The 12,760-nt window shown below is 36.1% G+C and overlaps 1 protein-coding gene across 1 annotated transcript; it reads right to left on the minus strand.

The window, feature by feature from the left end:
• Positions 1 to 6,387: 6,387 nt before the first annotated feature.
• LOC137749539 (shikimate O-hydroxycinnamoyltransferase-like) lies at positions 6,388 to 9,931 on the minus strand. Its single transcript, XM_068489646.1, has 2 exons — positions 9,453 to 9,931; positions 6,388 to 7,353 (listed from the first exon to the last, which is right to left on the minus strand). The coding sequence occupies exons 1-2, from the start codon at positions 9,879 to 9,881 to the stop codon at positions 6,457 to 6,459; spliced, it is 1,326 nt and encodes a 441-aa protein (XP_068345747.1). The 5' UTR covers positions 9,882 to 9,931; the 3' UTR covers positions 6,388 to 6,456.
• Between the last annotated feature and the right edge of the window lie 2,829 nt (positions 9,932 to 12,760).

Genomic DNA, 12,760 nt, shown 5'->3' on the forward strand with positions numbered 1-12,760 from the left:
TTGAGAGCAAATTTGTTGCGAAGATACTTGAGGAAGTGAATCTCAGATAGGTTGTCATCGATCAGGATAAGATTGTCAATGTAGATTAGTACAACAAGTTTTCCAGTGGAACCAATACGAATAAAGAGAGATGAATCTGCATTGCTCCGTTGAAAACCAACATTGAGGGGATGATATCATTTTGACTGGAGATCTATTCAAGTGCCAAAGATGTTTCCTGCTCATCAAATTCCTCCTGAACAATGGGAGCTACTTGGCTTGGAAGGGGCTCTAAGACGTCATGCTTAATGGTACCCAAGTGAGGCATGGGAAAAAGAGGCATGGGAAAAAGATCCATCAAGTGTTCCCCCTGTCTAGAATAGTTAATTGGACAAGCAAAATAGGGCATGTTTTCATCAAACTTTACATCTCTTTAGATCACCAATTTTTTTGTTGTTGGATTGTAACATTTATAACCCTTTTGAGTGGATGAATAACCCATAAACACATACTTTGTAGCCTTCGGATCCAACTTGTCTCGATGAGGTGTTTGGACATGAACAAAACATGTGCAACCAAATACTCTCAAGTGTGATAGATTTAGAGATTTTCCCTTCAAAATTTCTTGAGGTGATTTGAAATTCAAAACTCTACTTGGTAACTTATTAATGAGATAGGCAGCAGTAAGCACTCATTGGGACCAAAACTTCTTTGGCAAATTCATGTGAAACATAAGAGCCCTAGTTTTCTCAAGAAGGTCCCTATTTTTTCTTTTGGCAATCCCATTTTGTTGGGGTGTTCCAACACAACTTGTTTGATGTAGTATACCTTGTGTGCTCAAATAGTGCGACATCTTATTGGACATATATTCAGTGCCGTTATCTGATCTTAAGATATGAATTTTTGACGAAAATTGAGTAGTGACAAGTTTGTGAAAATCTTGGGAAACATCCATAACTTTGCTCTTAAATTTCATAAGGTACAACCAAGTGATCCTTGTGAAATCATCCACAAAGGTTACAAAATATATGTATCCATCAAAGGACTTTAAAACTGGTCCCTAAATATCAGAATGCACGATTTCAAAAGGATTACTACCCCTAGACATAGAAGAAGTAAAGGGTAACCTAGCAAACTTAGACAAGTGACAAACATCACATTGGTTTACATTTTTGCATAGGTTAGGAAACAATGAGGTCAAGACCTTCTTAGAGGGGTGTGCTAATCGTTGGTGCCACAAAAAATGTTCTTGAGCTTGGCTTGTACTAACTTGAAGAGCTTTGGGTACTTGGATATCCCTGGACACATAATAGAGACCATTTAAATGAAAACCTTCACCAATCTTCTTCTTGGTCACTAAATCCTGAAACGGGACATTGCAGGGAGGAAAAATAGCAAGACATTTGAGTGAGTTTGTGAGTTGTCCAACAGATAAAAGCTAGAAAGGAAATGACGGAAAATAGAGAACATTTGACTCAACATTGTTGGATATCAAGTTTATTTTCCCTTTCCCTAGAACTGAAGCCCCTTTGCCATTGGAAACTGACACATGAAAAGGTGCGGATATTGTTTCAAAATTATGTAGGTTTGTAACCTTATTCGTCATGTGATCAGAAGCACCTGAATCTACAATCTAATAATCATGTGCACTACTAACTGAAAGAGCAGTTGAAAAGGATTTCAGAATACTTGGGATATCTTTGGAAGCAATGTTCTTATTCTCAGCTAGAAAACCTGCAAAATGCCCAAGTAGAGCTGTCTGATTTGAGGAACCTTCTTCACCATCTCTGACCCTTTGTTTCTTGTGAATGAAGGCTACAAAGTCATTGATCAAAGTTACAGGATTGGCAATGAATTTGGACAGCTCATCTGAGGTGGCAGAAGCTGTGAGATTTTCTTTGTGAGGTGAGCCATAAGTAGCCTTTGAGGGAGCCTTGTGATCTCTCAAGAATTTAGGCTTTAATTCTGGATGAAGAATCCACCACCTATCCTTTGAGTGGCCACCATTATTACAGTAGCTGCACTTTAGATCCCCTCGCTTTCCTTTGTAACTTCTTTCCTTAATAGACTTATAATTGGAAGCATAAGCCCTAGTTTCAGGTAGGTTGGCTTTCACCTCCATGTTCATCACTTTTCTACAATCTTCCTCCCTTTGAATAGTAGCACAGATGTTTGAAAAAGAAGGACGGTCAGCGTTCATGAGAATGTGACTTCGAAGGTCTTTAAAGTCTGAACTTAAGGTTGCCAATAGTTGGAATATTTTGTCTTCTTCAGCTCGTTTCAGCAGCACTTTAGTGTCGAAGGTGTAAGGGCGATAGACATTGAGTTCATTCTACATCGTTGTCAGCATTCCAAGGTGCTGTACAAATTATTTCCCTTCCTGTTGCAACCCAGCAATGTCTTTCTTGAGTTGAAAAACTCGAGCATCATTATTCTCATTTCCATACATCTCTTTAAGACTTTTCCAAAGATGCATGGAAGATTCGACGTAGCTGAAGATCTCAGCAATCTTTCATTCCATAGAGTTGAGCAACCATGACATGACAAGTTGATCTTTGCAGAGCTATACCTCATATGTTGGTGACTTAATTTCAGGAATAGGAATGGCTCCATTGATATAGCCGAGTTTCGATTGTCCTCCCAGAGCAAATGTCACAGCTCTTTCCCATGGAAGATAATTAAATTCATTTAATAACACTGAACTCAAACGTTGGTTTGGGTTTACATCAGCATCAGACAAGATGGAATAATGAGAAGCATGGGAGCTTTCTGCTTCCAGATTAACTGAGCTCTCTTCAGCCAATGTAGAAGGTTGAGAAAGAGTTTAACACACGAGGATATATAGAGACAGGCCTGTTAGGGTCACTACTATGATACCATGTTGTAATTTGAAGGTTTTTGTATGTTATACATTATATATTGCATAAGAGACTTGGTTACACTATATAGGCAAGGTAGAAGACACAACCTTCTGACCTCCCATAACACACACCTAAAACTACTTTACAGCTAAGACAAATCCCTTGAATTAAGGACACAAGTTAGATGTTCCTTGAATTAGGGACACAAGACAGCTAATGGAGATTACACTTCTTAGCTGATGTAAACAGCCAACCTACAAGAAGTAGCCCAACCAAGTTGACTTGTATCTTCCAATAATATATATATATATATATATGTTGTAGACCTAATTTATTGAACTGTATTAGTAAGGTTGTTAGGATTTCTCTTATAAAAATAGTGTGTGCAATCTTCATTTAGTGAGTTAATACAAATCCTATTTCTCTCTATAAACTCTTTCTCTATAATCTCTTTTGTTTCTCTCTATCATCTTCCTATTCCTCTGTACCAATTCTTTATCTTTTACAATGTAGTTAACATGGTATCAGAACCAGACTCATGCTATGGGTTCTGGTGGTCTCTCTTTGTAGTAGTTTACATTTTTTTTTTTCTTAGTGTAGTTTCTTTTCAATTTCCAATAGATTTTTGGTGCTTCTGCGATTGTTTGTGGGTTGATTTTTCGATGTTTTCTGGTTGATTGTTCTCGTTGGGTTGATCATTATTGGGGAAACCAGGTAGCAGCCTTGTTGATGACAGACTTGCCATAAAAAAATTGAGATATGTTGGTTCCCGGACCAGCGTTGGCCATGGTTCGTATACAGCGGAGTCCAACGAGTACTAGGCAGTTGCTATCGGTGTCTAAGCATAATGAATACAGAACGGCAAAGAATTGAAGGACGACAAGCGGATGAAGAAGTTTAAGATCATGCCGAAGAAGACGAAGGACCAGAACTTGAGCTTGGTGAGCGAGCCGTGCTAGCGGAGATGGTGAATGTATGGCGGGAAGTAAGCTCCTTTCAGTTATTTCTTGGAGAAATGGGTTGTTTGGATTTCTGGGAAATAGGTCGATGCAAGACTAATTCTTTGCACTATTGATTGAGATCTTGGATTTCTAAATTCTATTTCTGCAATTTTGATCCGTGCTCTGTTCTCTGGTATGGAAAAACGTTTAGACCTATGTGCAGCCCAAGTGTTTGAGGAAATGTCCAGCTCATAATTTTCATGTGAAGATCGGTGCAAAGTTTGTTTCAAATCGGAGTTGTTCAAAATGGTGGTGTTTGTCGATGCTGGAGATTCTTTCTTCTTTGCTGGTTTCTTGGGGCTCTGCAATTTTTTTCTTTCAAGGTGGGTATTTGAAAAAAATCTGGTTCAGAGGTCTCCTTTCTTTCCCTTAAGATGTTATTTCTTGAAGCAATGGCTATGCGTTTGGAAACTGCAGACAATCGTGAAATCAGGTCATTTCTTTTCGATTCTCAGTAAAATTGATCAGTTCTTGAGGTTAAAATTTGGGCACAAAGCCACTTCCAGTCTTTGTAGTTGTTGAAAAGTGTTGAATTGTTTGGAAAATTGTTGAGGCACAAAGCCATATATGTTTCTTGCCTATGAAAATTGTTGATATGTGGAGTTATTCAGTTGATATGGAGTCATTCATTTTCTGGGTTCTTCCAGTTGGTTGTGATATTTGCTTTCAAGATTCTTCATTTCAAGATCAGTGTTTGTGATATTTGGGATATTACAAGTGACAGAGTTATGAATTCCATAGTATGAACCTATGCCTCGTTCTCGTGTCTGTTGGGGCATGCCTTGTCGTGCTGCAGTGGCTTCTTGGGCATATAGGGCAGCAGCAGGTTCTTGAAACTGAGTGGAGTCTCGGAGGCTCAGGACTGGTGACAGGTGATCAAGAGGTACATAATTTCCATAAGACCAACCTAGACCAAGTTCTTCTTGTTGTTGTTCATGCATTCCTTGTGCTGTATCTTTTCTTATCTCAGCCTATAATTTCAGAGTCTAACCAACTCAGTTGTTAGCATGAATCTACAGTAAGTCCGGTTATACAATGAAGTTTGAATAAGTTGTAAACGGTAAATCCCACGAAGGATAATTTTGTGATGTGAATAGGTAAATCCCACGAAGGGTAGAAGAAGTTGTTAACTGTAAATCCCACGAAGGGTAATCTCGTGTTTTGAGTAGGTAAATCCCACGAAGGGTAATCCTACATAGATGTTGATTTTCAGTTGTTGAAATTGTGAAGGCCGATGCCATTGTTCAAAGAAGGTGTTTTTTTTTGTAAAATCCACAATGGGTGATCCTGTGGTGCTATAATTAAGGCCAATGCCACATTATAGTTTGTTGATTTTTTGTTTTTGTAAATATTAAAGGCCGAAGTCAAGTTGAATGAGGTTGTTGATGGTAAATCCCGCGAAGGGTAAACCCGCAAGAAATTGTTATAACCGGCATGAGGGTGTGTTACAACTTTACAAGAGGCTGTCATTTAATTGAAGCTCCTGCACAAGGCAAAGGAATATTAGACTTTTGGATGTGCTTCCTATTGAGCTTGCAGATTGAGTTTGGGGTAGAATGAGTTTGTTGTAGTGAGTCAGTGAATATATTTGGGGTAGATTGATGTTCACTGCTGCTTTGCAGCTTGTATCTGTCATAAAAGGTTCTTGTTGAAATAACACTCGTGCCTTTGCTCTGCAGCTATAACAAACTCTTTATTCAGAAAAGGTTCGAGAGAATTTCCGTATTTGCAGAATCAAGGTTGCAGTTGGTTCAAGCTGTTCTGTTTTTCTGGGTTTCATAATAGTGATTGTAGATGTTCGTCCAATCTCAACTGGGTTTCCCCAGTTGAGATTGAGGGGGAGTATTAAGGGTAAAAGAGTAATACAATTAGTAATATAGTTAGTAAGGTTGTTAGGATTTTTTTATAAAAACAGTGTGTGTAATCTTCATTTAGTCAGTTAATACAAATCATATTTCTCTCTTTATAATCTCTTTTGTTTCTCTCTATCATCTTCCTCTTCCTCTTCCTCTGTACCAATTCTTAATATTTTACAATGTAGTTAACATTTAGGATTAGAGAGGGAGAGGGCAGGCGGCAAAAAAGAGAAGAAAGAGAGGTGCCTTTATTTATAGTAATAGGATTTCTTTAGTTCTAGTGACTAAGTTTTTTTTTTTTTTTTTTTCGGTTAAGTTGTGTAATTCCCCCTTTTGCTCATGTACCCGAAGACGAAGACGCGAATCCCTCCTTTACTCAGAATTATTTCTCTTTTTCCCTTGTTATTGCTCTCTGATTTCCCTTCTTTTTCAGTTATTGTTGCCGATGTTGGTTTTTTTCTTTTTCCAACCGTGGTTTTTTTTTTTTTTTTTTTACATTTCTCACTCACACATGTTTTAAAACCAAATTACCTATAAGGGTGAGCTGATTTAAGCTAAGCCACAAAAAATAAAATAATTTTGCTCTAGCCCGTCGCTCATGGGATTCAAACCGATTAAAAAAACTCTTTTATCTTTTATTTCAAGAAAACATGGAGGCAACTCAGACAAGAAGTTCACCACAAGAGTACATTACCAATGAAGACACAAACACGTCATTTTTTCAGGCTGATGAACGAATTCTTCACGCATTTGATTTCCTCATAAGTCATACAACAACTTGGCAAATGATTTCATATGGTCAGACTGCAGGGAGATGGCCACTGATAAACTCCCATCATTTGTTGGACTTGGTAACACAAAAGCCAACCCCTCGTATCCAATTCCACCAGGACCCATGAAAATAGGTCGACCCCAACCAAAATCTGCATCGTAGATCGGCAGCCTAGCCCAACTAGTTATCCCAAGTCTCGGGCACCGAAAAGTATGAGCTCCGCGAACAAGGGCCGACAGATCAGGTTGAACCTCAAGATAATCAAGAGCTGATCTAAGGTAATCGTGGTTCATGCGCACCACAACATCATGTATACGGCCTGCAGCATACCATGTTGGTTTCGATTTGAGATCCCCCGCTGTAGCAAATGGTGCGCCTGCGAAAACCACATTGCCAAAGAAACCAGGTGGGAGTGGGGGTTGCAGTCTGGACCGTCCATCAACCGCAACATGCAGTTTGGTCACTTGATCATCGGGGAGATTACGTGCCTTGGTTGCACATCTCCAAACATGGCCTGCCAACATCTCATATGTGCTGTAGTTGATTGAGTTCCCTTCTTCCTTAGACTTGGCTTTCAAGACGCTTAGTTGCTTCCGCGTCAATCTGAAAATGGAGACTGTTGTGCTCTCAGCATCACCATCTTTTGTGCTCGGCGGAGGAGTATTTAAGGGCGGATCAGGTTGGTATTCAACGTGGTCGAATGTTGTCTGAGGTGGGTCTCGGGCACGAAGTAATGTCCGGTCGATGAAAGGTGGGATTGTAAGGTCAAGTCCGCGAGCGATATCAGACCATGTATTTACAAAATGGAGACCTGAGCACCCATCTGCCACCCGATGTTCCAGGCCGACGCCAAGTGACACTCCACCGCATTTGAAGTATGTGACCTGCAAACAGTGTAAATGGAGAGAAATATATTGTAAGAGTAACCCATGTTCAAAAGAAAGTTAGGCAAAAGTTGGTTTTACATGTAAAATTTAGTGATGAATTTGTTTCAAACTAATCTCGCACAATTATGTACGCATTAATGGTATGAAGTTATCAGTCGATTTACTTTTACTTTAGGAAACTTAGTTGAAGGCCCTCAGACTCTTGCAGAAATTACATTTGAGCGTGAAAGTCTGAGACTGTCTAACTGATCACCGACATTCACGCTCCAGCTCATCATAGTACGGAACATTATTATTTTGACTTCGAGTAAAAAACAAGAGCGTCCTTCCAGAATAGCATGTGAAATGGCCAATCTTCAAGGAGCCCACAACTTTCCGTTACATATATTTCCAAAAAAAAAATATTTCTAATATATGCATAACTGATTAAGTACAAATTAAAAAAATATCCAAGATATTTTTCGCTTTGTATAGTACAGTATTTTTTATATGCTTACATTTTTCTTGGGTAAAATTGTTATTTCTTTGACACATATCTTCCTTTAAATTCTTCTATATCTATTATTAGATGATATTATATTACAAAGATAATTTTCATACAAAAATTGTACTCAATAAATATATCATAGAGAAATATACTTTCAATATAAACAATAGTATTGTGCATAAAAGAACCCCATTTAAGAAATGCTAAGAAGACTAGTTTAAAATAAAACTCTCTATCATCTTATAATTTAAAATTCATTTCCGTATTAATATTGAAACATTATACTAAAAACACGATTAGATAAAAGTGAGAGAGAGGCAGAGTCTCTGTAGCGTTTCTCGTGTGGTTTTAATCTTAAAAAGCGCTCGTGGTATCTAATGACGTGCTCTCACGGCCACCTGCATTTTTACATTGAAAACCTGAAAAGAATGCAGACCCACACATGCTGCCGCCTCAATTGATGACCAACTATATTCTCATCAATGACAAGTGGACAAGTAGGTAGGCAATTTTCCTACCGACATTCTATGTTGGCGACCAAAAGACTTTTCTGTTTTTTTTACTTTTGTTTTTAATTTTGGTTAACGAGTCTATCAAATTAAACTTCTTAAAAACAAGTTAATGCAAGGCCAAGATTTTTTCTGTTCTTTTTTTACTTTTAATTTTACTCTGGTTAACGACTGGTCCGTCTAATTAGACTACTTTAAACATTGTACATCACATGCTCTGGTGCACAGTTGAACATTTAGAGCGATTCTCAAATTGGATTACGAGGTTTTAAACTTTTCGCACTGGACTTTTAAGTTCTAGAAAATTATTTTTAATTCGTACATTTTGTCCAACAGATTATTCACATCTTCATTAAATTAGTGCGTAATTTGTAATTCGATTGATGTGTTGTTATGTGGATGAACACCAACGGGTTGAACGAGTTCAAAAAAAAAAAAAAAATTAAAGGCATAAAAATACAGAGGTATATTAGAACTTTCAACTTAAAACTTCAAAAAAAAAAAAAAAAAAAACTTAAAAAAAAAAAATATTAATAAAATCTATAACTTAAAACAAAAGAAATCTGAAGTATAAAAATACTAAATAAAAATGATTGAACTTTAGAAACTTGTAAATATTAGCTACTCTCATTTTTAAATTTATTTTGATTGATGTGTAATGAAATTCCTAATATACCTTAATTTTAATGAAAAATTAGACACCGTTAGTGAAAATGATCAAGATACAACATATTGTTAAGTCTGAAAACTCAAGAAACTAACACACAGACACACATGAGAGTTTATTAACTAAAGTAAAACTACAAGTAAAGTTCAATAATTAATATATATGAGAGTTTATTAACTAAAGTAAAACTATGAGTAAAGTTCAATAATTATTGCTACAATTAACTCTTAAGTTATGGGATTGTTCACTACCTCAAGTAACGATGATGTTCATCATCTTATTTTTTATTGTTGGATGAATTTAAATTTTAAGATCTGTACAATAAATAAACACAAATCTCAAAATTTAAAGTAATCCAATTATAATAAATACAGGTTAGTATTATCACCACCTGACGCGGAAGCAAAGATGCACTAGATCAACATATACATACCTGCACCACCAAGAGGGGATATGTGGAAATCCCAGCAGAATAATCAACGACGGGGATGAGCTTCCGGAACTCAGGAGTCGGCGCAAAATCGCCAAAATCCTCAAGGACGGAAGCGGTCTCCGCCACAACAAACAGCACCCCCTCCCCATTGCAGTTGATTTCGGAACGGCCGGTTTCGTTCTGCTGGAGGCGCCCCGCCAATGGGTAGAAGGGCACGAGGGCCTTGGCGAGGGCGCGCTTGAGCACCGCCGGGTCGAAGAACGAGTTGCCATGATGGCTGCCGGTTTGGCTTCGCCGGTAGAAATATACACTGGGGGTGTGCTTGCCCAGAATTACCAAGTCCAAGTTGGACATCCACAGAACCTGCTTCGGCGTCTCCTCCGTCGGCTTGACGATTGTTGACTCCCTCACGCTAACGTTTACCGCCATGTTTTAGTAAATTGGTGAAGGCCAGAGATTATTATGCTGTTAGCTTCATGCAATGAGCGCGTATTATATAGCTGATAACATACTGGTAATGATATATTTACTACAATTTTATATCATATTTTTTTACCATCTTAGATAGCAGATAAGTTGTACATACTACATCATTTAATTTCAATATTTTTATTAATTAAAACACTTGTATAATCTTACGTGGCAGAAGAAAACATTTCGTATACCACAATCATCATTTAATTAATAATATTTTTATTCATTATTGATTAATATTTTGAAATTAAATGTTAATTAATTTAGATGATGTGGCTGTCTACATCATATATCACATAAGATGATATACAATTATAATATAAAAATATGATAAGAATAACGTTATTAAGATTATGTCTGTGCGGTCTTATTTGAACGTGTTCTCTGGGTCGAGGAGCGTTTGGTTGAGCCCGCGGTAACGCTTGCGAGAGGGATGACGTGGATGGACAGTACCCAGAACTTGCTCACCACATGCAAGTTGTTAATTTCCGTGACTCGTACTTATTTTACAGGCAGGTCGCGATATTAATGATTTCATTTAATTAAATACACATCAATTTGTTGAACATTTATTTTTGTGGGTAGATTTTGGTTTAGTTAAGTGACTACAAAATCGTAGAAATTATTTTTTTCGCAAATTTAGTTAAGATGTTAGAGTAATGTTTAAAGGATAATTTTAGAGAGATTAAATTTATAGATAAAATTTGTAAACTCAATGATATGTCACCAATATAAATGAATACGTTTGTTAACGCTTAAATAATAATTCAATCATCAACTTCAATGTCATTATTTACAAATTTAATTTTTCTATCATTACTTATGTTTAAAAAGCGTACTATCTTTCGGACTCACAACCGACCGACGATTCAAGCTTGTACACGTTACCACAAGAATAGGAAAATGCCGGTGGCTAGAAGCCTATTTAGAAAGGAAAAAGAATGTTGAATTCAATTCACCATGCTTGAAAGGAAAAAGAGTGGTGGAAAATAATAGTATACTTAAAATGAAAAACATGTTTGAAATGGAAAACGAGTGGATTTCATTTATTTATTTATTTTTGCTTAGAAGAGGAGTTTTTTTTTTTGTTTTTTGTTTTTTTTTTGGCTAAGCGTCCTCTCTTTTTATTAATGATAATGTAAGGAGATTAAATTTTTGTACTAAATGTACAAATTCAAATGATATTTCATCGACAAGAAATAAGCACACTAATCAACATGTAAGTAACAATCTCATTTGGATATACTTTTAAAATAACTGAAAATATTTTTGGAAACAATCCTTAGTAAAAATGCTAGTAAACGGTAGAAAAACACTTAAAGTGTTTCCTAGAAGAAGTACATAACTGGTGCTTCTTGTAAAAAAAAACACTTAAAAGTGATTTTGGATCCAAAATCATTTTCTCTAAAAGCGTTTTCAATTATTTTAAAAGCACATCCGAACGAATCATTAATTATCAATATCTATATCATTTAGTTTATAAAATTTGATTTATAAATTTGGTCTCGTTAATACTACCCTTTTATTAAACAAGAATAAAATGTTGTTTAACCACTTAAATTAGTAGGAATTAGTCAATCTAGTCCTTTAAGAGTAAATTTGTACTTCCACCTCTTCATGCAGGAGGAGCATTGAAGAGAATATGTACTTATTTTTAGAACAAAACGAAACGATAGCGTTTTTATTAAGAATTAATGCAGTATTAAAAATGACATCCCGCATAACATGAAGAGTACTTTAACGAAACGTTAAAAGCGACCTCTGCGAATCTTGTTGAATACAGTAAATTGCCAACTATTTTCATTTGGGTTAATGACAGATCTTTCTATGTATATTTAGAGTTGTCGATTTCTCTGGATGGCGGATCTTTGTTTCTTTTTCAAAGAATCGTGTTCTTTATTTTGAATTGTCAACTAATTACTAGCCTGGTATTGCATAACGAAATAGTTGATGGTAGAAAACTTGTACACGTATGCTCGAAATGTTTGATCACATAATAGTATTATATTATTATATCTTTTCTGTGAAAAGCTATTATTATACATGAACAGGCGCAAGTGATGTTGGTCTGTTTTGACATTTGAATAAGGAATCATTTTTGAAGTAGGATTTTCTCTCTTATATTTTTTTCCTCTTCTTTCTTTTTCATTTTTATTTGAACGGTTACGGTTAAGTCACATCAATATCTTATATTATTTTTTTTATAAAAAAGAAAGATAAAATAGAGAATGTGAACATAAGAAATGAAAAGAGATAAAAAGAGGAAGAGAGAGAATTCTAATCCGACATTTTTGGACCACTTATTTCAAGAACCAGTTGAAAAGGATTCCAAGAAATAAGCTGCTGATTGGTAAACTGATTGATATTAGTTTTTTTTCTTCCTTTTTTTGTATGTATAGTGACTTAATTATTCGGTATAAATGTGTAATGCAGAAATCAATTTCACCAAATATTCTTTCTTTAAACTACAGGACCAACTTGACACACCTATCTGCCATGAGCCTATGACAGATGGCAAACATCAAGCGTATAAGATAGTTCTAGTCTCAACCTTTCGTTTACAAAACAAGAACAAAACTCAAACTATTGCAGAAATTCAAAGGATCCTTCATCAACCTCGGTTGCAAATTGCAATGCTGACTGGGTGGTTGTAATTGCAAATTGTCGTCGTATAATATAAATTCGATTTGTCCGTATCTATATTACGAAAGTTTCAAAATCATAACATACAAGGAACATTGCCAATATTAAGTCCTGTATTAGTAAAGGCTTTGTGCCCTCGAAAGATAATCGCATGACTCTTAAATGACGCTACTCAATGAAAAATTGAATAA

The sequence above is a fragment of the Pyrus communis genome, chromosome 11, assembly GCF_963583255.1.
Source record: "Pyrus communis chromosome 11, drPyrComm1.1, whole genome shotgun sequence".
NCBI classification, from domain to species: Eukaryota; Viridiplantae; Streptophyta; class Magnoliopsida; order Rosales; family Rosaceae; genus Pyrus; species Pyrus communis.